The following is a 26,825-nucleotide window of genomic DNA, read 5'->3' as shown; positions in this document are numbered from 1 at the left end:
CTTATAGCATTGACATTCAGAGGAAACAAGTCTTTGCATTGTCTCTCAAAGTCTCCTGATAAGACCTCCTGCATGTACAAACAACATGGGAGCCCTGTGATGTCACTTTTGCAAAGTCATTTTTCAGCTTAGAACTGCACTTGAAGAAAACTGCACTTTTTGTGTAGCATAAGGACAAGCCTGGTGCTGAAGAGAAGTATATTTATGACTCATGCTTTTCAGGCCAAGAAGAGCTAGCGAAAAGATTATTCTTGAAATGCTTCCAGGTAACATGTTAATAGTCATATGCAGCATATTAAATCTGAGCACCTGGTTTTCCAGTTGTGCATCACTGCTTTGTATCATGCATGTTTTGGTCTCATTCTCCTCCCCCTTTTCAGTTGTGCCGCATACTGGTTGAGAGTTCCTCACATCAGACACTCACAGCTCGTGAAAACACAGATTAATCTTGGATAGATGCATGGGACTGGGAGTCAGGAGATCTGCGTTCTAGCTCTGACTTTGCATCAGACTGCTTGCAAGACCTTGGGTGAGCCATGCAAGGTCTTGTTTGATTTCTCCCATCAGTAAAATAGGGAGAACAAGTCATCCCTAGCTCACATGGGTAAAGGGAGGGAGCCTCTATTATTAATTATTGCTGTTCATTTGTTTGGGAGAGGCATATTTTGTCATCCATAGTTAAGCTCACACAGGTCTGAAATCAGTGAAGGACAGGGCTCTAGCTGAAGAAAGTATAATTTTATGTAAATAATTTAAAATCACTTTTACACACCACAATTGAAAAGTGAATACTCTTTATAATTCCCTCAAGGCTTGATGGAGGATGAGTAATTTTAGGGAAGCATGAAAATAGTTTTCTATTTATATCTCCTGGCGCCTACATTAAGAATAGCAGGTACAGGTTACATTTACACAGTTACATTCTACTCTTCAGGACATTGTGTATAGCCTTCTTCATGCATAAAATACACGAATGTGTTTCACTCTTATTATAAACACTGTGATTGGGAACCAAGTGTTAACCAGAGGTAGCGGGCAGAACTTTTTAAGAGAGGGCTTATTGTTAGCCTTACACTGGCTCCCCTTCATTTCAACTGGCCAAAGCACCACTTCTGAAAATCCTGCCTGTCGTGTTTGAGGGCTAAAGGGGAGGTTTATGGCAATGATGAGGTTTAATATAAGTGGAGTGAGATGTGGAGGCCAAAGAGTAACTCATTATAAGAATTGGAATAAAGCCAGACAAAAGTGAATGAGTTATTTGTGCAAAATTGCAGACAGATGGTCAAATTCACCACTGGCATAAGTGGGGCAATATTCATTGAAACCAATCTTGCCTCATTTCGTGTAATGTGATTCTAGATTCAATTTCACATTGCTCTAGCTATCTGAAGTGTCATGATAACCCTGACTGCAAACAATACCGTGATTAGAATGGCTCACTTGGTCATTTTCAACTTTCTGATTTTCTGTTAATTAAGTTACTGAACATGATCTTTCCTACAGATTACAATGTTTTGCTGCCAAGTTATGAGAAAACATTATACTCACAAGCTGTAATTAAAATCTAAGCTTTCTGGTTACTGCTGGGGCTTTTAGTAAGGGAACAGCTGGAGATCTAAGATCCATTAAATTTGTTTTGTTCAGAGGACTGAGATTCCAGTTTTCCAGCATCCAGATAGAACATAGTTACCAACCATACCCATAATACAAGAGGTGGAAAAGAGAGATCAAGAAAAACACAAAACAGCAAATATATGGGAAGTAAATGTAGAGGTGGGTTTAAAACTGATAAAAGGCTAACATGTCCAGGAAAAGATACACATTGTTTTACACTGATCATAAAGAGAAACAAAGATAAAGGAAATTTGTCAGTAAACTAATATTTCATTAAGCATCGTAATTTGGGGATGAGTATCAAATTAAGAAGTCATCCTCAAATTTATGGATCCATTTACCTTTGTTTCAGTGATACTGTTATAAAGCAAGTCAATTCCAGAAGCTTTTTCCCTATTTTGAAAAAAAATACAAATGTTCAATCCATATCTGGGGTCAGAATTACTTTTGGTATCTGGTACCAGTCCATCTTAAATTCTAATCTGATACCTGTTATGAAATAGATTATAAAAGCAACTAACCATTTAGCTACTCAAATAAATACTCTTTGCCATCTCATCTGATTTGCTGCCTCGGGTCAATAAAGATACCCTGTTTTCTTCAGTTTAGAGTAACTGAATCCAGTCTTCTAGAAGATGTTTCCCTTTCTAAGCACTTTAGGTATCATTCTAACACCAGTTTTCTGAAGTAATGCAAAATGTAATAAGCTCAGTTAGCTCTTCTCCTCTGACAATGGCTATCACCGTATATTCTCACTGAAGATTTAATTTATATAGATTGAGTAGTTTATGTGGGTTGCTATTCTTTCTTCTGCAGTGTGATAAATCACGTGTTATGCTTTGCCAAGATCTGAGAAAGTAGCCTTGGCACCCAATGTATAAATTATACCTCTACTTATCTGTGACCTGGTGATAAATCCTATCCAGACCAGCACTACAAGGGAAAATAGGGGATGCTGGCAGATGGACACTCTGCTGCAGTTATCTTGACAGCCAGGAGTCCAGAGAGCCGGTCTGAGGGACACAGAGTAGGGTTTTCTTTGCTGCAGCTCTAATAAGGAACAGTGTGTTGCTGATTGCAGCTGAATAAGTCCTCTTGCCATCCAACTGCATCCACATGGAGATGTGGTGCACACACTGGTGTATTCACTAGTATTCTCTCCTGTCACTCAGAGAAAAGATCCTTTTCTATTTATTGTGGGGGTGGGGAGGAGAAGAGGATTCCTCCGTGTTGTTCTTCCCATTCAACAGAAGGCAAAATCTAGTCCAGTGACTGAATAGTGTAATAGCTTCTATGTCCAAGTTCTCTCTTTATCTGGCATTTGTTTACTTAATACTGGATTCATTGATTTCAGTGAGAGCAGGAGCAGGCCCCAAATGAAAATAAAAAAGTAAAGCCTCAGCTTTAACAAATTTGCTGCTTCTGCCCTTTAAGCACTGACACAACAATTACTCCTGCAGGAAGTCAGCTAGTGGCATTAAGACAATATACAAATTCCCTTGAGAAGTTATTTTGTCATTGAAATCAATGCAGTCATGAAGCAGAACATTTTCAGTTGATCAGAACCACAAGTAAGGTCATCAGAGCAATAAGAATAAGGTCCATGGACCAAATTCTCCTCTCAGTTATCCTGGATCCACAGTCGTATAACTCCAATTATGTCAGCCTGGATAAGCTCCACTGAAAATGGTGTATCAGAGCAGAGATAGGCTCTAAAAACTTAAAAGAGTTTTCCCCAATAATTGCTCTTTTACTGCAATCATTTGTTACATGCCACCCCCTGCAAAAAACCACCCAAATCTGGCTCAATAACTAAAATTATTGCAGTTAAATCAGAATAGCCAAAAAATAAACTTGCAACAAAAATAATCAAATTAGCTCAGTGAGAGGGTCCTTGTCATGACACTACAACCAGCCTGACCTCATTCTTAAATTCAGATTCTAGCTAGAATGCCAGCTAACAAGGTTCTTTCAAACTCTGCTAAACACAGTTTTCCAAACCTTAAAGCTGCAGTAACCACAACAGCAACCACAATCTGTAATATCTCATACCTGTGTCAATGGTAGTTCTGAGGGCAAACTGATTGTTATATTAGCTTCAGTGATTACGGGAACCGTACTTGAGAAGGGAAGGGATGAGTATACGCTAGTATCATGATTTTTTCATGTTCTACACTATTTGTGAGGAGTCTATGATTCCATTTACTGGGAGGTTTTATGCTTAGAACTTTAGAAGTGGGGAACTCCTGTGATTTCCCTATTCACATAAGCCTTGTTTGCTTACGTGTAAATTAAAGTGCTGAACTAATAGAATGGCTATGACACGCCTAATTCAAATTAGAGTTGGTCAATTATATAGCCAGACTGCTGCACAGCTTACAGTTGATTAGTTACTCTGGGTTGCCAATAGCTTATAGAGATTAATTGAATGGCAATCAAATCATAGGACCTATTCTTGAATCCCCTAGTCAGTCAGTGAGCTCTGAGTAAAAGCCTTAAGATTTGAGCTGATAACACTTAAAAGTGAAAAGATAGTAAATATGAAGCACGAGCTAAACAATTTGTGAAGAACATTAACTTCCCTCTAATGTCAAGTATCAGAGGGGTAGCCGTGTTTGCTGCTTTTACAGATCCAGACTAAGAGTCCTGTGGCACCTTATAGACAAACAGACATTTTGGAGCATGAGCTTTCATGGGTGAATACCCACTTCGTCAGATGCATGTAGTTGAAATTTCCAGGGGCAGGTATATACATGCAAGCAAACTAGAGATAATGAGGTTAGTTCAATCAGGGAGGATGAGGCCCTGTTCTAGCAGTTGAAGTGTGAAAACCAAGGGAGGAGAAACTAGTTTTGTTGTTGGGAAGCCATTCACAGTCTTTGTTTAATCCTGAGCTGATGGTGTCAAATTTGCAGATGAACTGAAGCTCAGCAGTTTCTCTTTGAAGTCTGGTCCTGAAGATTTTTTACATAGGATGGCCACCTTAAGGTCTGCTATAGTGTGGCCAGGGAGGTTGAAGTGTTCTCCTACAGGTTTTTGTATATTGCCATTCCTGCAGGCAAAAACAACTTCGGACCAGACTCTCGAAAGAGAAACTGCTGAGCTTCCAGTTCATCTGCAAATTTGACACCATCAGCTCAGGATTAAACAAAGACTGTGCAATGGCTGCCAACTACAAAACCAGTTTCTCCTCCCTTGTTTTAACACCTACAAATGCTAGAACAGGGCCTCAGTCCTCCCTGACTGAACTAACCTCGTTATCTCTAGCTTGCTTCCATATATATACCTGCCCCTGGAAATTTCCACTACATGCATCCGACGAAGTGGGTATTCACCCACGAAAGCTCATGCTCCAAAACGTCTGTTAGTCTATAAGATGCCACAGGACTCTTTGCTGCTTTCCCTCTAACGTCCCCTGATGGAAATTCCACTAGACTCCATTAGAATCATTCAGCTTGTCTTGGGTTATTTCTGATGGTCCCTCTTGGGTTATGCTGAAGGCTGATGAGACCAGCAGACCTGTTGTTCAGCTGGAACGTGGGCTTGGAAGGGGTAAATCAGATGAAAGGGAGCTTGGACCAAGATTCCAATAAAGTATCTTAAAGCCAACAAGAAATCAGACTGGTAAAAAGCATAAATATTCTAGGGGAGTGGGAAAAAATTTCCCCACTTTTTGCATTTCAGAGGGCCTCAACAGAGATTGTCACAAAAGCACAGGTCTGACTGGACCTAGTCTATTGTGCAGATTTTGAATGTGCAATACTGAATAAAGAGTGGAATTCACCCCTCTACAAACACTGCTATATACTTAGTATTCATGAAAGTGGACACTCTATAAAGGAAAAAAGAGTGGCATTACATTTGAAAGAGGGGTGTCAAAATGATTGAATGATATGGGGAGGGGGAGCTATGGAGTTTTGAGAGACAGGGTATGGAGGGAAAGGTTTAAGAGCACAGTAAAATGGGAGAACCTTATATCATACTGAATCAGACATTTCTCAAAAGCTAAGAGTTCTAAAAGTTTCATTATATCTCCACTTAATTCCAGCCATTTTCAGTGCAGCCAGTATCCACTTCCCAGTATAAATGCCCCAGAACTGAATTGCTGTTTTCTTTATACCTGGACTATGTCATGTATTATCTGCCTCTTGTGTAAAAACACTACACAGAAGTTGGATTAAGAATTGTTTTTCTTTTGCTTAGTTTAGCCACGCACTTACGCCTTGTCTGCACTCACAGTGACCCATAGGGTACATGTAGCTACACACTATGGTGAACAGGAATCTGCGCCCAGGCTGTCATGCGTAGCTACCTGTGGCAGCAAAAGACTATGGCAGCAGGGAGCTGCTGGAGCCTTTCCCTGCTGCCTCCCCCACTGCAGGGCACAGAGAGCAGGGTGTTGCAAGGACCTTCCAAAGCCTGGGATTGAACCAGGGACCTTTAGATCTTCAGTCTAACACTCACCCAACTGAACCCGCTCCGGCCCTGAAGGGATTAAAACTGCCCTGAGAGAAGGCTGCCCTGAGGAGCCAGTAGTAAGAGCAGCCCTGGAGAGGGCTGTGGCTGGGAAAAGGAGTGAAAGCACCTGAGTAGCTGACCACAGGTGTGGCCAGCTCAGTTAGGGCTCAGCTGGCCCTGATAAGAGGATGGTGGGCCACACTCTAGCTCTGAAGTGGGAAGCACTAGCTGTCTGGGAGCAAGGTACATGAGGTAGAGCAGCCCTAAGGAAGGGCAAAGGGAGCTCCAGCCTGGTAAAACCCCAGGCTGCAGGCCATGGTGAAGGCCTACAAAGGTACTGGGGGTGCAGAGGTGCAGTCTGGAGTTAGGCAGAGGCAGCTGGTCCTAACCCCTTGCCAATGATCGGTGGCCATTACAGACTGCAGTCTGCCCCAGTGAGCCGGGACTAGATGATGACTGGTAGTAGCCCTGAGGCAAGGGGGGTTTTAAGGGTTAGGGGTTCCCCTTGGAGGGGAAACCCAGAGTAAGGGTGTACCATTGGGGGTAAAACCCTGAGGAAAGGGGCACAGGGGTCTGGGAGGGACATGGGGCCTAATGCAGGCAAGACATTGGCCAGAAGGAGGCACTCTTGGGAGCTGGAGTTGAGCTAATTCCCAAGATGACCAGCAGGAGGCACCGCGCCAGTGAGTATTGTCTCACAACAGGTGTGTAGCCTAAGGTTCTGGTGTGCCTGTACTTTACTCACCTAAACAATGCCTCACCATCTACACTGCTATTTATACCCAGGCTAGGGTGTGCAGTGTCTACTCTGTACAGTGTATGCTGTTAGATGGCCTTAGCAAAGATGCATTTAATTACCACAGTCAACAGACCCACAACCAAAGCACTTTGTTGGTTCCTTATCAGAACAAACACGAAAGGTAGATGAACAAAACTAGGTAGGAATCTGCTTACACATTCCAGTAAATAACTTTCACACTACTTGAAATGTAGCTACAACTGTCTTTTAAAAGCAACTGGAAGGTTTCAAAGTTAGCAAGATTCTATAAAACTCACCTGATTTAAAGTCTTTTCTTCCCAAGCTGATTCCTCTCTAGACCTGTACGATGGCAACCTTCCTCACCAGCCTGGGGAATTATCAGCTGCATTCAAATCAGTCTTTAGCCCTTGCCTCCAGACTCCATGCGTTGTCCAAACCATCAAACAACTCACAAAAGGAAAACAAACATTTCCAGCTGGAGCTTTCTACCCTCACATGACACCCAGGCTTCCACCAGGAGTCTTCTGAAATGGTCTCTGAGGAAGGGAGTCTACCCTTTCCTACATCTTGTCTCCCCTTTCCTGCAGCTCTTTATAAGAAACACCTGTTATTCTCCCGCTTCTCAGCTGCATCTGATTGGTGAATAGAACTGGCTGGCCCCAGGACTCTGGTCCTTAAAAGGGGCAGGCCACCCTGTTACAGAGCCCAAACTATACCTTTCACCACCATCTATTCCTTTATCCTCTTCAAGGTCAGGGATGATGTTCTTCCACTTCATTATCAAAACCTCATCCTTTGGAAGATAGGTATCTTCTTTGCCTGAATGCTAGATTTTTTTCTAATTCATCTGATTAAGCAAATGTGAGTTCATTTATATTTAATATATCTTTCCTCATGACTTTTCAGTATACATATCTCTGTTACCTCAATTCATAAGAGTGATGGATAGTTCTCAATTTAGCTAATGTCAGCCAATAACTGATTATAGTGGCTCATGTTAGTGCAGCTAGAATTTAAGGTCCTTCAGCACTTCCACTATAAACTCCCTTATTTCAGAGATTTATATGGTGGTGGCACAAGTGGATTCCATTCCTGCCAGGAGATTTCATGACAGGATCACATGTTACCAGGTAACAAGTCATTGTTTCCAGTGTCTTATGAAGTTATGGGCTGAAAACTGCATAAGATACAAAGGTCTGTGTGAAATTGCTCATGCCACCACTGCAAAAAAATGCTTCAGCTTGGCTTTGGCATTTAAGGTCTTAGACTGCATTGGTCTTGACGAATTCCTAACAAGGAATCTCCTTAAATCTATTGAGGGATACAAGTTTAGTGTATCACTGATTTCTATTTTTCAAAATTCTGGCAACTGAAGCCTCAGCACAAAAAAAGTAACATTATACCCAAATCTATGTGGATTTTCCTTGAGTGGAGAAAAATATACAGTCAGTCTGAATACTGGCATATGATATTTGATGCACATTTTCAAGAGAGATCAGTACTATAGGGTTTGAGAAGCAGAAGACATTTTAGATCAACACCTTATTGTAGGCAAGCTAAACTAGAATCCACTGTACCACCTTCACCTCAGTATGTATTGTTATAAATCTAAGTCTGACACCATGATGATTCATTAGTCAATGGAAGATTTCCATTATTTGAAGGTTTTTACCAGTTCAAGGGAAGGGTTTTAGCATTTAACTGTATGAATAACTCACCAGTGTGGAAAAGACTGGAGAAAAGTTCTCCAGTGTTCCTTTTATTTGGTGCAAGAGGGAAATCTCTCTATGGATAGTCTCTCTTTTTTCTAAATATGACTTGAGAGGGTGGGGCACACTGAGAGGGAGACAGGTGCTCTAGATGTTTGGATGCAGGATTTGGAGCCAGCAATTCCTACTTTAATCTTATCTCTGATTCTGTGGAACCAAGCACTTACCTCTCTCCCTCCTCCCATCTGTAACACATGGCTATTCACGTTTACCTACTTCGCACCAGAGTTGTGCAGATAAGATAATTAATGATGACAAAAGTGTTTGAGACAAGACATAAATAAAGCTGTATGGAACTGGAATTTTCATTTTGTTGGACATTCTGTGATTTCAAAGTTTATTTTCATTTCTAATCAGAACAAAACCGAAGAAGTCTGAGATTGCCCACAAAGTGAAAAAAAAATGGGGGAAAAAAATCCCACCTCAGATCCATTGAAATATTTTATGTTTTAATTATAAAATAAAATTAAATTAAAATAAAATTGTAAACCAAAAAGCTGAACCCTGCTGCTCTGATAAGGACAGAACAGAACATTTTGACCTTATTGAAACACTTACCTTCATTTTCTTTCCCCCAAAGCAAAAAGTTTCAAATCAGCTCTAGTTCTAAATATTCCTATGATGGTGGATCAATCAGTAGCTTTGGGATTGTGTGTGTCATTTTTATGCTGGAGCAAAAAGGTGTTAAAATATTTTATCTGAAATGGTTGATTTGGCACCCATCAATATTTATTTATGCGATCTGGCCTTAGAAGTTGTGGCCAAATCTGGCCCAAACAGCTCTATAATATTATCCACAGTCAATCTTGCCATCAGTAAAAAATAATGCCACTCACAGAGAATACAGGTGTCAGCTCACGATACCACATACTGTTCACAGATTTATATATTTCAAAGCCAGAAGATACCATTAGATTGTCTGCTCAGACCTACATAACACAGGGCACAGAATTTCACCCAGTTACATCTGTACTGGGACGAATAACTCAAGAATTGTTCTAATATAATTTTTGTGGTATGGGGCCATCAGGATCTCCGAGCATAAAACTGCACAGATTCCAGTGTATCAAAAAAATCCCAGTTTATTAATACCAAGAAAACCAAGCAACATAAGGACAAAATAAAAGTGCACTCTATCACACTTCTCTACCAACACGTGATTTTGCCAGCATGCATGCACCAATTGTAGAAACCCAAACTCCTGCATACAAACGAGCACGGACATCAAATGCTTTCAATCCTCAAATGCAAACATGATCATCTCCAGCCTTCTTCCACAAGAAGATTCAAGAGCTACATGACTCCAAGTGCCATAGTTAACTAAAGAGAACCAACAGGTCTGTCAAGCAGTAGCTACAAAGTATTTCACACATATCAGATTCAGATAGGGCACCTGATATAAATCAATCCTTCATGTATATCACATGAGTTTTGGCACTTTTAAGAAAAAATTGGCTTGTCAAGCTAGTTCATTACCGACATCCATCTTTCTTTACAAAGAATGATTAGATGCAGACAAAATTACTCAGCTTTCACCTGCTGTGATGCAGCCAAATAAGGATTCTGTTCTCTCTTGCTAAAGTCAACACAGGGAAAGACTGAAGGAGTAAAATGGGATTTTATAGTCTTTACTTCATTTTATTACCATGATTCAAGTGTCATTCCCTATGGCAGGGGCATGCTCTGTTCCTGCCTCTTTCCAGAGGAACAAACTATTCAGAGACCGTCAGGTAAAGCACCCAGTGATTTATTTACAAGTTTGTTCCCACTACCTATACAGATTGTGCAGCAGCTTGAACAGAGTCCTGGGGCTCTCCAGCTCTTGAGCGCAGCAGGGGAGAGAGACCTCCTACATCCTTCACTCTACCAGTGATAGATTTCTCTTTCCCCCTTTGCAGCTCCTTCCTGTGTCTGTGTACCTTCTAAGTTAATGAGGTAATTAGTTTGTAAATCTCTCCAGCGTATTTCAATCAAATTGGCCTCCTTCCCATATTCAGGAGTTCAAGGGGCAGCTAATGGAGGTTGCAGTGATCAGAGTGCTGGATCAGCTGCTGTTGTCCAGAAACCTGTCACACTTCCCTTCTGGCAATATTATATTATGATTTTTTATTAAAGTATTTACCATCAGGCTAAAAAGGGCAACCCTTCTGATGTAAAAGTTGTTTCCTCAAAGCAGTTGGAGCAGCCTAGTGAATCTGGCCTTTAGATTCCAGTGAAGATTCCTTGTATTGCTCCTGTTTCACACCAGTGCATGTCAGACCCTACAGAAGTCATTAAGTCTGAAGGAAGTGGAGCTGATGTAACACACACCATGCAGACGAGCTTTAATAAGGCATGAGTTACTTGCCTACAACTAAGGCTCTCTCTCTAGACTCAAACTTCCTGAATTTGGCCCTTCAAAGAGATGGGGTATCTTTAGCTCTCCTCTGAAGCAGTTCATAGTGAAATGGACAATACATATTTGGCCAGATCCTCAGCTAGTGTATATTGTCATAGCTCCACTGATAATAATGGAGCTGTGACAATTCACAGCAGCCGAGGATTTGCCCTAGTCAATCTACATTGATTTACACCAACTAAGGATCTGGCCCCATTAGGAGAAGTAATGATGAACAGCATTAGAACAAGATCATCAAGAAAAACATTTTCTTTGCTTGAATGGGATAGCTAGAATGACCAGGAATAACACTATTGTACTTTTCTGATTAAGAAACTATTGATGAGCCATAGGATAATTGCAGTAGGAACCAGTTGTTCCCCTTTGAATGACAGCTTTATCCTAAGAATCTGAAAACACAAGTTTCAAGTATAGCAATCATAATCACTTCATAAAACCATTGCAGTAACTATGTACCTATCTCTATTCACTTTAAAGCTTTTCATTTCAGTGTAATGGCCTCTAGCATAGACATTCACACCTGGGCGTGTTCTGTATGGTGTCCTGACAGAATCAGACTAAGGTTATCAAGGGCCTTTCCAACTGGGTCAATGATGATTTGCTACTGATCTAGGAATGTAAAGAAAGTTGCCTCTCTTTGTCTGGTTTTGTTTTTTTAACTCTTCTGTAGATGCCACACAAATATATAAACTCTACTGTAGATGCCAGCTGTTGATCACATGATCAATCCTTCTGTTGCTTTACCAGTACCATGATTATTTATAACAGCAAAATGTCAGTCTTTCACATAAATCTTCTCTTTGGCACAATTTGTGACGAACCAATATTTACAGACAGGGCTTACAAGGGTTTGGGGGTGATTTCACTTGTCTTATTTCAGTCTGTGGTTGTATATAAAACAAAATCTATCTTCAGGGAATTAAATCTCACATAACATTACATTTGCTTCACTGCACTTAATAGTCTGTCTAGCTATCCCCAGTCATAGTGAAAACCAAATATTTTACATGGATCTAATGAGATGAACAATGCTTTGTTCCCACGGCTTTTTTTATTTAATTATACAAGAAGTAACATTTTTTTTTGTATTATCCAGATATTTCATTGGACATTATTTTAAGGAATGTTCTGATTTCAGGACAGAGATTGGTCACACTTTACATTAAGGTTATGTTTATAAAGGATAAATAAACGATTAATAGGCGTAAGAAGCAGGTTACAGGCATGAGTAGTTTTGTAAAGTGACTCTTCTATGGAACAAAAATAAGTCTACTTACAGGACTACAGACTGACAACTCACTGTTTTATTGAACTACTTCACAACAGAAGGAGGGTCCCACTAAATAAGGGAAGGCAGGAGCATGACTCCAACATATAGTATATTGAGTAATCCTGTTAATGTCATGATGATCACTTTCTTACAAGTACTGTGTGTCACAGCTGGTTATAAGCACATCACTAGATGGTGTTATAGCTGGTTGTAAGCCAGTCTAAGATTTCGTCATGGTTATTTTTAGTAAAAGTCACGGACAGATCACAGACAATAAACAAAAATTCATGGAAGTTGTGACCTGTCCGTGACTTTTGTTGATGTGGGTTTAAGGTTTCCCCCGCCACCCTAGTGGCTGGGAGCTGTGGGGTTCCCCCTCCACCCACAGTGGCTGGGCGCGGCAGGGCGACCATACTTCCCAGAGAGAAAATGGGACATCCTAGCCACTCAACCGAGGCACCTCCTTCTCCCCACACTAGGCTGTCGCCGGAACCCTGAGAAGAGCCCCATGAGGAGTCTGTCACCTGTTGCTGGAACATTGCAGGGGAGAACGTCAGGGAGGTCTCTGGAAGTCAGGATTCTGTGACTTCCATGACCTCCGTGACATAAACATAGCCTAAGTTATAAGCAACCTGTTGGACTCATCTATACTAATTGATTAACCATTTATTAAGATATTAGTTATCTAACCACCCTGTATAAACTATTTGCACATGACTTTAATATAAAAGGCGATCAGTCTAGTCTAAATGACTAAACGTAAAACTGTTAAAGCTACAACCTACCCCCCTAGTTTAAGTCATTGGTGGGATTAGCCCAGGAGAATGTCTGTGCTCCCCAGCTGCTTGTGGCTAGCCCTGAAGAAGATGAGCAAGGAGGGAGGGAAGGTTCCATGATCCCATTCTTCTGATCCTTCTCCTAGGCCGCAAGTCATCAAAACAAGCTGGAAAATGGTAGCTTCCAATAAATGTTTGGGATGCCATGGCTTCCAAACGGTGGTGCATGGACCCACCGTAGTCTGTAGAGAGCTCGCTAGCCATATCATGCTGGCTGTCCTCCTCCTTTCTGGCTGCTACATCAAATTAAAGACAGCTGGATAAAAACAGTGAATACGCTCCTGGCCTTACTTTCGCCTATAAAAATTGCCACTAATTGCCAAAGAGATGTTATTCGATCATCATTGGGAGGAGACAGGTCCAGCAAGCAGGGCTGTTGCCATAAGCACTAACTTCTAGGGGCACTACGTCACTCACCTTTCTTTGGGGGGCGGCTGGGGGGGTGCCATACACACTTGTCTGGTCCGCTCAGGACAGGGGACCAATTGGTTTTCCATCCTGGGTGGCAACACATCTAGGCCCAGCCCTGGGATAGGAAGTGAATGTGTGCAAGACAATATCTATATTACGTTGCATAGCTATGAATAAGCAGCAGCAATTGCTGTTGACAGTTACTCAAGGGAGACATGCTCACACATTAAGCCAGCATATTTACAAGTATTCATTCCTTCTTTTGGGTGGGGGAGGCAAACATTAAAAGAAAAAAAATAAAGCCCTGGAAATGAGCCTGGTATACTAACCTCATCGACATTCTCAAATGCATTGATGACGTCGTATGGCAAGCATGAAAGCAGATCAATCACAAACCAGGTCTTCAAGTAATTCATGCGGATCAGCTTTGGGTCTGAGATCACCTCTCCAGCCGGCCCGACAAAAGTGGTATGGAAATTAAGCACAATGTCTACTAAAAAAATGACATCTACAATACTATCTACTACCAGCCAGGCCACGTTGTTCTGTTTGGTTTTAAAGGAGACATTGTAAGGGACCAGAATAGCAGTGTAGAAGGTTAAAATCAGGATGATCCAGTCCCAGGTGGTCTTGAAAACACAATAATGTAAAATGATATGTGGTGGAGTCTTTGGTGCCTCTTGTTTGTACTGTGGAAGGATTTCAGAGCCCAGCTGCAGTACCTGGAATGACAGATAGTTCAGAAAAAAGGAAACATTTTTCACTTTTTTGATTATTGAGCTCAGCAAAACGTTCCATAGAAATAGTGCCCATTACAAAAAGCGGCGACTCCTTTTAACACTGAAGAATTGCAGCTACAACAGGAGCCTTTTAAATTAACCGATTGCCTCTACATCCTTTCACTATTAGGTTTTATGGTGTTGTAGCTTCCTGTTTGCACAATGGTAGCGATTTGATGCCAACCCCAGATCAGGATCTGTCACAAGGCATGGCTGTCCCATAGCACCCCCTGCTGGCCAAGCATGGCTCCTGCCAGCACTCTGCCTCATTTTCCCATCATCAGGGTTTTGTCTCTCTCCCAGAGAATAGACATAGTTCAGTCTTCCAGCTAGGTCACTTTCAAAATTCAGTCCACACAACTCCAAACAATACAAAAGTACTTTTGCCCCCTTTGGTCCCTCTTCTGAGCACTTTCTGGGCTCCCTTTAAGTCTCCCTGCTTTGGGATGGAGCATGCTTCTCTGGAGTCCCTTCACAGTCTCAGCTCCTCTTGGGAAGATAGAAAGGTAGCTCCTACTCCAACATAGGATGTTGGCTACTTCCCTGGAGTCCTTCCAGACCCTCCCACAAGAGCTCAACTTGTTCCCTGTGGTTCTTCTTGCAAGCAGAGTTTTCTCAGCTCTACCATGAGACCCAGATGTTTCAGGGTGTCACCTGCCCCAATTAGTCCAGCCCTCTTAGGCTGGGAAGCAGCTACCTATGGCACAGGCAGGGCTAATGGAACAGGGCTGGCTAGCTTAGACCTCTTGGCCCTTAAAGGTATATTTGCATTGCCAGTGGGAGTGAGCTTCCCACCCAGATAGATGGACTCGCACTAGTGGGGCTTGAGCTACCTGACTAAAAACAGCAGCATGGGCATTGCAGGTGCAGTGGAGATTCAGGCTAGCCACACAAGCTTAGACCCAGGGCATCGGGTCAGCTTGAGAGCCTGAGATCCAGCCCAAGTCACAACTTCCACGCTACTATTTTTAGGGCAGTAGCTCAAGCCCGACTAGCGTAAGTGTGTCTTCCCTGGCTGGGGGGGCTCACTCCCAGCTGCAGTATAGACTTACCCTATGGCGCAGGCCATCCTGTTATAGAGTCCCATTGCATGAGGCACTGAAAACATACATAGCAAGAGATGGATTCTGCCCTGAAGAGTTTACAATCTAAATAGACAAGACAGACATAGGGTGGGAAGGGAAGCAGAGGCAAGGAGTTGCTTGCACAAGGTCATTGGCAAAACCAGGAATAATACCTAGCTATTCCTTACTCCCAGCCCAGTGCCACAACCACTGGACCACACTGCCTCTGAATGCTGGTGATTTAATTCTCTGCTACATTGATGCCATGATGTGGCATAAATTAATTGGACTTTGTTGTGCTACTCTGTGGGGCATAAGAGTAAAGTTGACTTTGCTTTCAACAACACAAAATTGTACCATTAGCCCAGTAAATTATGCCAGCTTTTAACTTTCACTTTCCATTAAAATAATTCAGACATCAGGAATACTGAATATCTGAAGGCCTAGGATCTGATTCTGACCTCATTTAGACCCAAATTCAGCAAAGCACTTAAGCAAAGGCTTAACTTTAAGCATATGCTTAAAACTCATTGAGCAATTCTCAGTTTGAAGTTAAGTCCTTTTCAGAATTGGGCCTTGGATTGGTTTTACCGCAGTGTAACTCCACTGCCTTCATTACCGTTACCCCTGATTTACACACTGGAATAACTAAATAGAATCAGGCCTGGAAGTTTTTGGACCTGATGCTCATCTCATGCTAGTGTAAATCAAGAGTGACTCCATTTAAGTCAATGGAGGCACACAAGTATGAAATTAGAGTTAGAACAGAATCAGGCCCTTACATTTTTTTCTCAAATAAAAAATGTGAAGGCTTGCATTGGTTCAGCCCTAGGAGAAAATGGAGAGGAAGACAAAGGCATTGCCAGAGACAGGTGAGTCAATGCCAAACAAGTAGGATCTGGGAAAGCTTTATAGATCTTCCTTTCTCCTCCCCCTCCTCCCCCCATACTACTACCAGCATGCCAATTAATTTGCTTTGGAGAATGGGGGAATGGAAAATAAATTGCTGCCATCTGTAGGAGGAGATCAGACAATATGCCCTCGCAGGAGTTATCCACACATCAGCTTTTTAATATCATTTATATGCAGACTTTTATTTGCAGACTTTGTTGAACCTTTTAAAATTATCTTTTGTGAGCTGATGGCTATTTCCAACAGATTAAACTGAAAGGAAAAAAGGAGAACAATCAGCTCTGAGATTCTGTCTCTATAAGCATCCTAGGGCCTGATTCTTTGTTGTTCTGCACCTTTTATGGTCATTTACATCTGTGCAGAGTGAGTGCAAAACAGCACCACACCAGAATGGTAGCATTTCACTCATTTTGCACAGATGTAAATGACTGTGTGAGGTGCAAGGCTGTGGATAACCAGGCCTCCTGATTGTAAGAGTCCAACATCTTCTCCAGGAGGGGGTAGCATGTGATCTTCACCCTCTCACAAACAGAGGCTAGGGACACCATTCCTTACCCATCCTGGCTAATAGTCATTAATGGACTTAATCTTCATGAATTTATCTAGTTCTCTTTTAAACCCTGTTATAGTCCTAACCTTCACAACCGCCTCAGGCAAGGAGTTCCACAGGTTGACTGTGTGCTTTGTGAAGAAAAACTTCCTTTTATTTGTTTTGAACCTGCTGCCCATTAATTTCATTTGGTGGCCCCTAATTCTTATATTATGAGAACAAGTAAATAACTTTTCCTTATTCACTTTCTCCACACCACTCTTGATTTTATATACCTCTATCATATCCTCCCTTTAGTCTCCTCTTTTCCAAGCCGAAAATCCAAGCCTCTTTAATCTCTCCTCATATGGGACCCATTTCAAACCCCTAATCATTTTAGTTGCCCTTTTCTGAACTTTTACTCATGCCAGTATATCTTCTTTGAGATGAGGAGACCACATCTGTATGCAGTATTCAAGATGTGGGCATACCATAGATTTATATAAGGGCAATAAGATATTCTCCCTCTTATTCTCCATCCCTTTTTGAATGATTCCTAACATACTGTTTGCTTTTTTTGACTGCCACTGCACACTGCATGGACGTCTTCAGAGAACTATCCACGATGACTCCAAGATCTCTTTCCAGATTAGTCATAGCTAAATTAGCCCATCATATTGTATGTATAGTTGGGGTTATTTTTTCCAATGTGCATTACTTTACATTTATCCACATTAAATTTCATTTGCCATTTTGTTGCCCAATCACTTAGTTTTGTGAGATCTTTTTGAAGTTCTTCACAGTCTGCTTTGGTCTTAACTATCTTGAGCAGTTTAGTATCATCTGCAAACTTTGCCACCTCACTGTTTACCCTTTCTCCAGATCATTTATGAATAAGTTGAATAGGATTGGTCCTAGGACTGACCCTTGGGGAACACCACTAGTTACCCTCTCCATTCTGAAAATTTACCATTTTATCCTACCTTTGTTCCCTGTCTTTTAACCAGTTCTCATCCATGAAAGGATCTTCCCTCTTATCCCATGACAACTTAATTTACGTAAGAGCCTTTGGTGAGGGACCTTGTCAAAGGCTTTCTGGAAATCTAAGTACACTATGTCCACTGGATTCCTTGTCCACATGTTTGTTGACCCCTTCAAAGAACCTAATAGATTAGTAAGACATGATTTCCCCTTACAGAAACCATGTTGACTTTTGCCCAACAATTTATGTTCTCCTATGTGTCTGACAATTTTGTTCTTTACTATTGTTTCAACTAATTTGCCTAGTACTGACATTAGACTTACTGGTCTGTAATTGCCAGGATCACCCCTAGAGCCCTTTTTAAATATTGGCATTACATTAGCTATCTTCCAGTCATTGGGTACAGACGCTGATTTAAAGATCAGGTTACAAACCATAGTTAATAGTTCCGCATTTTCACATTTGAGTTCTTTCAGAACTCTTGAGTGAAAGCCATCTGGTCCTAGTGACTTATTACCGTTGAGTTTATCAATTAATTCCAAAATCTTCTCTAGCAATACTTCAATCTATGACAATTCCTCAGATTTGTCACCTACAAAGAATGGCTCAGATTTGAAAATCTCCCTAACATCCTCAGCCTTGAAGACTGAAGCAAAGAATTCATTTAGTTTCTCCACTATGACTTTATTGTCTTTAAGTGCTCCTTTTCTATCTCAATCATCCAGGGGTCCCACTGGTTGTTTAGCAGGCTTCCTGCTTCTGATTTACTTTAAAAACATTTTGTTATTACCTTTTGCGTTTTTGGCTAGCTGTTCTTCAAACTCCTTTTTGGCATTTCTTATTACATTTTTACACAATTTGGCAGTGTTTGCACTCCTTTCTATTTACCTCACTAGGATTTGACTTCCACTTTTTAAAAGATGCCTTTTTATCTTTCACCACTTCTGTTATGTGGTTGTTAAGCCATGGTGGGTTTTTCAGTTCTTTTACTGTGTTTTTTAATTTGGGGTATACATTTAAGTTGGGCCTCTATTATGGTGTCTTTGAAAAGCGTCTCTGAAAGTGTCTATTATGATGTCTCTGAAATTAAATGCCACAGTGTTGGGCTGATCAGAGCCATAGATAGATTACTCCTGGGGGAATTCTGTACTACTACACGTGCACAGAATTCACGTCCCCTGCAGTTTCTTTGCTTCCCCACAGAAAAATGACTTTCTGACAGGGAAGCAAAGGGAAGCTGCAAGAGCAGTCACACACCACTGCCTTGCAGTCCAGGTACATTGCTGGAGCAGCCAGCAGAGAGATAAATCACCGTAGGGCTGGGGACACCCCAGCAAGTGGCTTCTACCCTGATCTGGGATCAGATGCCAGTTCCAGCTGGGTTGGAGGCAGGAAAGGATGGGACTTCCTCTTCCCCTGCAAGGAGTGGCTACAGCTGTGTCAAACCCATCCCCAGAAACCTCCCCTAGCTGCAGGAAGCTCAGCATCCTCCCCTGCTTCCTGTCCCCATTGCTCCTCAGCTGAGATGGGAGGGGTCACTGTATGGGGAGCTGCTCACCCAACCCTTGTGCATCTGAACCTCCTATACCCAGTCACCCCTGCCAAGTCTCACCTCATACACCCAGATCCCCCCTACCCTTCCATACACAGCCACAAAAGAGGGTCAGCATGTGAGGCTGTAATTAGAATCCTTTTTGAACACTCCAGGCTAGGATTTGGTCCTGGCTTTCACAAAGCATCCCTGGAGCCATATCCTGCCAGCCCTGGATCTTATTCACTCAGGACTCCATGCAACAGGAAATCTGCCCTTGGATGGTTGGAGAAGCTTGAGGTGATGCAAGGTGGCAATAACCCGTTCTCTATCAGGAGGCTGCAGCCTACCACTGCCATACCCCCAAAAGTATGTGGTATTGGCTGGGGCAGCGGCTTGGGCAGGTGCCCATGGATGAACTGATTCAGAACATGCACTGGACAGCTTTGCCAGCAGGCCTCATATGGAGCTCCAGCCACAAATTATGAGGTGTGCTCCCCTGACAAAAGCCCTGCCCCAAAGGCAGCATTGCAAATACCTCCTGCCTTTCCCTTTGGAGCACAGCAATATGTGTACCCCTTTGAACCACTGTGGGTGAATCCAACTATTGGCTTCAATGGGAGTTCTGCACAAGGAGCAATGGTAAGATATAGTCCCAAGTCTGAAATGCAGTCTGATGGGCAGGTGTACTCATCCAGACTACTCATCCATTGCAATAATTGGTCAGCATGCACTTCCCATCTCTGACAATAGCAGGTATATCTCAGACTGACATTCTGCAGGTTAGTTAAGTAGATTTTAGTTCTAGTACTTAATGGTCCCAGCCACTGCTAGAACATTTTTACCACCTCTTAAATGCAAGACAAAACTTCAAAACTGTTTCTTGTAACACACTGCTGGGGATACCCAGAGCTGTGAACAATGTGTGACTTCTGCCTAAGCAAGAAAGAGTTTTGCTGGTGACTAGATTGTGTATCACTTTCCCATCACACCAGCCCATCTTCCTCACCAGCAAACTCCTCAAGGATCTCCTAGCCTAGCAGGTGAAATCCAGCCCACAAGCTCCTCAGAGATGCTTCTCTGCATGTACAACCCCATCACTGTGCTTTCACAGACTATATCATTTGCTGCTCTGCTGAAGAGTCAACACATCACAGTTTATTCATTTAACTGGGGTAAACACACCCATCCCTTCAAACACAGCATTGAATTGGTTTATAGTAAAACTATAACAAGTTTATTAACAAAAGAGCATGGATTAAGTGATACCAAATAAAAGAGATACAAGCAGAAATGGTTACAAGCAAATAAAAGTGAAAATGCACATGTACAAGTCTAAAATTTAAACTCAACTTGCTACAGCCTTGGTTCAAGGTCGATTTCTTACCAATCTTTTTATTTCCAGCCATGGCTGACTCACTTTCAGTCAGGACCTCCCACAGAAGAACACAGTGCTGGGTTTCCTTTTTCTTTCTAGTGAAAGATCTTTGCCTAAGCAGGTTTCTCACCTATGTTCAGTTCCCTAAGACGTCAATACTCTTGGCTGAAGAGCCCATCTTTCTCATCTTGCAAGAATTCTGGCCCCTTGTGTCTGTCCAGTGATGGATACCAAGATGGCATCTTCTTTTCTCCTTATATCTTCCTAAACTCACATTTTTGTCCCCAGACTCAGGATGATCGCATGCTGTTCTTCCCTTCTTGTGGGCTTCCCATCCTCCTGCTGATTCATATGTAAATTGGGCTTCCATTGTTCTAATTCTACTAATCTTAATTTATATACAAGATGAGTAGGTAGCTGTCTTCCTTCCTGTCTGGGAGAAAAACTGATTCTCTCCTTTTGGTCACAGACTTTAAAGCAAAATATTAGTGAGTAACCGTAATTCCTCATCTAGTGTTAATACATACATTTCACAATGATATTAATCACCATTGTCACCAGTTCACATATGATAATCTGTATCTAAAATGGGTCATGGAAATTGTGACAGTAGTGAGATGGGGTACACTGGCCTGGTTAGACCAGCTGAATCTCACTGGTACATGCCAGGTAGTTCCTGGCCATCTGGCACTCAGGTGCTCTTGGGGTCATACTACTTATGCCATCAAAAGGTCTTTGTAGACTAGGCTTGTCATTTTTGGCATACATCTAAGTTAACCTCTACCATCATTGTTACTTTAATAAAGCCACAGGCAGACATTCTGACAACCATCCTGACAACCACCTTTTACACCTGGAAACATACACATGAATCTTGACAGTGAAAAACCCTGGAAAGTAAAAATAACTTGTCCTTAGTATGAGTAAACTATATTTTAGAATTTAGGTTCTACAGGTGAAATTTTCAAATGCACTCAGCATTGGCCTAATCCTGAGACCCTTAAACTCAATGGTAAAACCCCCAACCCTTAATAAATGGTAAGGGCTTTTGAAAATCTTCCTTTATGTAAATTAGAAAAACACTGTCTGGAAGCTTACTCATATATTCACACAGGTTTATGTATGATAGAAACAAAGAAAGGTAAGATCTATCTGTGTCTGGCCTAGAAACAAATTCTGGTCCCAGTTACTCTGATGTATATCAGGATTAACTTCAGTAAAGTCAGTGAAGTTACACTGATGCATAACTGAAGTAAGTATAAGGAGAATCAGACCTTGGGGCTCAAGTCATTATGAAGATACACAACTTGACTGTTTCAGTTTTCTTAAATATTACCAACTGTCTAATTATGTGTTAGAGGCCCAATGACTGCAGCATAGAAAATAAGAGGACGTAAGTCTATCTTCCTTTTTGTTTTGTGGATCATGCTATTCTGCACTGAACTGAAAGGCTCAGGGCTTAGTAAGGGATATTTTATCTATACATCTCCAGTTCAAATCTGGTCCAGGTTGGTAAGGACCAAATATAGGTAACAACTGGTGGCTACTTGACACGTTTAAATGAGTAGGTAGTCTCAGCTTTAGGTGAGTTCCTCACAGGGATATGTGCATGTTGCAAATACCATCATCACATCTGGGGCTTTCTTGCCATTCTCAGAAGGCAATCCAAAGCCACAGAGACTGAATTATCCTCTCACCCATGGAGAGGGAGGCAGAACGGTAGGTCAGCTTACACTGTCTTTGCAAGTGCTCTATCTGCTCTGTAGATAAACAACATGACTTCTGTCTCTGGAGCTGCCAACCTGAGATCTTTCACAGGCACCAAACTCTTTTTCTTAAATAATTGGAGGAATAATAAACCCTTTAATGAAACTGAGCATTCTAAATGCATCACAGGGTTGCTTTTGTCATTAAGCACCAGGCGCATGCCCAGCACTGCACAAAAAAAAACACAGAGGAAGACCCAAGAAGATTATGACTGAAGGGCTAGATTTTGCCTGGCTGCTATATAGGTGTATGGAACACGGGAAAGAGCTGTTTCCCCGCCTTGAGCCCCTCACATGAGGAGTGACGCACAGCCCAGCTGCTCCTTCATAATGCCACCAAGAATGTATATCACCCCAAAGGGGCATAAAAGAGCAGGGCTGTCATAAACAGATGGTTAAGGGTTAATGTCTCTTTTACCTGTAAAGGGTTAAGAAGCTCAGTGAACCTGGCTGACACCTGACCAGAGGACCAATGGGGGGACAAGATACTTTCAAATCTTGGTGGAGGGAAGTCTTTGTTTGGGCTTTTTGTTTTGTTCTTTGTTCACTCTTGGGACTGAGAGGAACGGGACATCATTCCAGGTTCTCCAATCTTTCTGAATCGGTCTTTCATGTTTCCAAATAGTAAGTAATAGCAGGCAAGACGGATTAGTCTTATGTTTGTTTTCTCAACTGGTAAATATGTCTTTTTGCTGGAAGGATTTTTACCTCTGTTTGCTGTACCTTTGAATCTTAGGCTGGGCGAGGGAGGAGTCCCTCTAGTCTATATGAATCTGAGTACCCTGTAAAGCATTTTCCATCCTGATTTTACACAGATAATTTTTACCTTTTCTTTCTTAATTAAAAGCTTTCTTTTTAAGAACCTGATTGATTTTTTCCTTGTTTTAGAATCCAAGGGCTTGAGTCTAAACTCACCAGGGATTGGTGGGGGGAAAAGAAGGGGGAGGGTTAGTTCCTCTTTGTTTTAAGATCCAAGGGGTTTGGCTCTTGGGTTCCCCAGGGAAGGTTTTGGGGGAACAGAAGTGTGCCAGACACAGACTTCTGGCTGGTGGCAGCATACCAAATTTAAGCTGGTAATTAAGCTTAAAAGTGATCATCCACGTCCCCACTTTTTGGACGCTAAAGTTCAAAGTAGGGGAAAAAACCTTGACAAGGGCCTTGTCCCCACACCCTCTGCACCAGCCAGCAAAGCTAGCCAAGCACAGAGAGAGGCATGTTCTGCACCAGTTTAAAGGATGATGTATGGTGATGCGCTCCCTGTGCACTTCTGAGCTCTGGAAAGGATTGTGCCACCCTGAAGCACAATCCCTTTGGAGCACCCACCTGGGAGATGTGCCCCAAGACCTGTGGTGGTTACCAGCCTATGTGTACCAATTCTATTCCACCTAGTAGCTGTGCACTTCTGCTCCTGCGGGGGAGTGGGAGGGGTGGGAGAGGTGGGAGAGAAAGAAGATGAATTTAAAAGGAACTAAGGAGAAAATGTAAGCAACTGATGTTGGTTGCAGTCCAATACATGTAATAAGCAAATACCTCATTACTGTCAGAACTACACGCCTAAGGAAGTGAAACAGACCTATTTTAGGAGGGTTTTTTTTTCCATTTTGTGTTTATAGTACAATAAAAGAATTATTTATTTCAGAAAGTTATTAATAGAAGTATTGCCCCAATTATTTATGGTTCAGCTGCTACTACCATAGTATTATCTGTTTATTATTATTTTTGGTAACAGTGTGTGATGTTTTCATAGCTCTTTAAAGCCATAGAATATTATTTAGAGTGGAGACATGACAATTTTCATCAAAGTTTTGCCAGGCTGTATTAATATTTTTAACATATCACAAAATACAAATATTTCACTTCAGACTAGTTACAGAAATGGGGATTGTGCCATCAGTACTCAAAGTTAATCAACAAGTTGTCCCTGTTTTAAGGCCTTCTATGATTGAAAAAAAAATCAATCAAATAATTTGCAGCCAAATCTCCTTTTTGCATTCATTCACTCTCACACACACACACACAAACATAAACCTGGTGGGCGAAGAGCCCACATTCTAAGTTTCTACTTGAAGTAGATATTAATGAGTTATAAATCCCTGAAAATGAGGGTTGACAATGGAAATGCTGATATAGCCTTTATTAAGCAGTGCTGCCAAGAGCCACTATAAAGTTAAGTACTTTTATAGCTTATACCTATTGCATTTTTAATTGTAACAATCTTGTGAACACCGAACTTCATGGCAAAGGTACAGAATCAGCCAGTACCATCAATACAGAAAACACTTACAGTGCCCAATGTCCAGGGACAATGGTTCATAAGTCAGCTGTGTGGTGGTTAAATCGTAAAAGGGTATTGATTAGTTTATATTGCATTGGAACTTCTTTGTGTCTCTTTCAAAATCATAGCACATTTTAGCATTTACAATACAATGCATTTTGGAGTTTACCATATTAAAACTTATGCTTGCCATGGCCAGAGAGATCTAAACTTGTTACTATCTGGCAGCTGTTCAGTGGCCCACATGAAATGAACCAGTGGTCTCAACTTAGTGCATGGTGAATGAGTGTCTGCATCATACCACCACTGTCATAGCACAAACTAGTACTCTCAGCAGAGAGGCCAAGAACAGAATCGGCATGAAGACAGAATTATCTCCTCAGGTCATACTGATAGAGGGTAGAAGCTTACACTGACACTTCCCACACTTTATCTGGTCTGTGAATAAACAAAGACTTTTTGCAATCAAGCACCTATCTTGAGCTAAGTTAACTTAAACAATAATACTGCAATAAATACAGAGACTTCTAGAGCAAATATCACAGAGTCAGTAGAGAAAAAAGGATGAATTTTTAACTTGAATTTAATACTCTAAACCGACTGAAGTTTGTTCAGAGAGGTAGAAAAGCTCTAACATAAGGCTTGCAAATACATTGTCTCATGTCCAAAACAGTACTGAGACTTTTATAAAACAAGAAGGCTACCAAGCTAGACCAAACCAAATACTCTGTAAGTAAAGAAAAATGGTCCTGTTTCTGATTACACATACCTAGCTTTAACTCTGGTCTAATGCTTTTGGCTTCAGAACAGTTACTCCCAATATACAACGATGTAAATGAGATCAGAATCAGACTCAATGATCGTTTTAAAACAATGAGTGCAATAACCAAGTGGCAATTAAAGTTACTCATTCCACACATGTAAAATAAGTTCCTGCCCCTTATTAGTAGAAATGAACCTGCCATCTGCACCAGTGCAAAGTCTTATTGAACACATTATCCACTCATTGAGTTCATTGGAGCAACTGTGAATTGACATCATGGGGCAGTGATCCCTAGTGGACAGAACACTCAGCTAGGATTCAGGACACCTGAGTTCTGTTCCTGGCTCTGCCACTGGCCTGCTGGATGATACTGAGCAGGCTTTTCGCCTCTGTACCTCAGTTTCCCTATCTGTAAAATGGGGATGATTCTTATCTCCTTTGTAAACTGCTTTTAAATGTACCAGTGAAAAATGCTATATGACAGCTAGGCATTATTATTATCACTAGATGAGATCAGAAACTGGCCTGGTGTTTCTAAGTGCTACCATGCACTGGAAAAAGACAAACATTTGAAGTGAAGGAAAGAATGACTGATGATAGGTCTTGAAGTTCTTTAGAAGTGTGTAAAGAAGCCACAGGTGGGGAGGAAAGTTGCCCAAAATTCTGCCCTACCTACGCTACCACCAGGTGAAGACTTTTCCAGCAGTAACAGCCATATAGGACTACTACTGAAATCAGTTCTTCATTGATTAACTGAGTGCAGAGAAGACTCAAAGACAGAACACACAAGCTCTTTAATCTGCATTGGTCACAGCCAGACACGTGTGCATTTCAGGCTCATGTTAAGTTATAGTGCAGATATTGCCCAGGAATTCACGTATTTTTCAGAGAGATCATGATTCAGGTTGGAGTAAGTTCTCAGAGGTGCTGAGTACCCACACCTCTCACAGAGACCGTTAAGCAATGACCTATTTAACCACATCAAGTCTTATCTGCATCGAGACATTTTGTATCTGTTGTCAGCAACTGTGGCAATTTCCTTGGTACAGACAACCAACCCGTATGGCTGGTTGAAGTGCTCTGGTATATTGCGCTAAACCATTTTCAACATCACAGCCGGAAGGCCCTCTCTAAACTGTTATCATCAGTGCGGCTTCACCTGTTGCTGGCAATGGATGTTCTCGTGTAGGCAAAGCTCATGAACCCATTGCAGGATGTTTGCAACTGTCTCTCACTCGAGTGGCTAGAGCCCTGCCAAGAGGATACAAACCCTTACACTTCTACTACTTTCTCCTTGAGTTCAGACGTCAAAGGTATGTGCTTTTGGAAA

General features: G+C 41.7%; 1 protein-coding gene across 2 annotated transcripts in view; it reads right to left on the bottom strand.

Moving 5' to 3' along the window:
• The window catches only part of KCNH1 (potassium voltage-gated channel subfamily H member 1), a 336,977-nt gene that overhangs the window by 252,940 nt on the left and 57,212 nt on the right, over positions 1–26,825 (bottom strand). Inside the window, exons 6-8 of one of the 2 annotated variants that reach the window (XM_032762968.1) lie at positions 13,798–14,238; positions 5,893–5,898; positions 5,003–5,029 (exon numbers count right to left, since the gene is read on the bottom strand). In XM_032762968.1, the coding sequence (XP_032618859.1) occupies positions 5,003–5,029; positions 5,893–5,898; positions 13,798–14,238 (474 nt within the window). The remainder of the gene's footprint in view (positions 1–5,002; positions 5,030–5,892; positions 5,899–13,797; positions 14,239–26,825) is intronic. The other variant, XM_032762969.1, reaches the window with a different exon arrangement.

Source organism: Chelonoidis abingdonii, chromosome 3, assembly GCF_003597395.2.
Source record: "Chelonoidis abingdonii isolate Lonesome George chromosome 3, CheloAbing_2.0, whole genome shotgun sequence".
In the NCBI taxonomy this organism is placed as follows: Eukaryota; Metazoa; Chordata; order Testudines; family Testudinidae; genus Chelonoidis; species Chelonoidis abingdonii.
The sequence above is the reverse complement of the archived record's forward strand: the minus strand, read 5'-3'. Positions and strand labels throughout refer to the sequence as shown.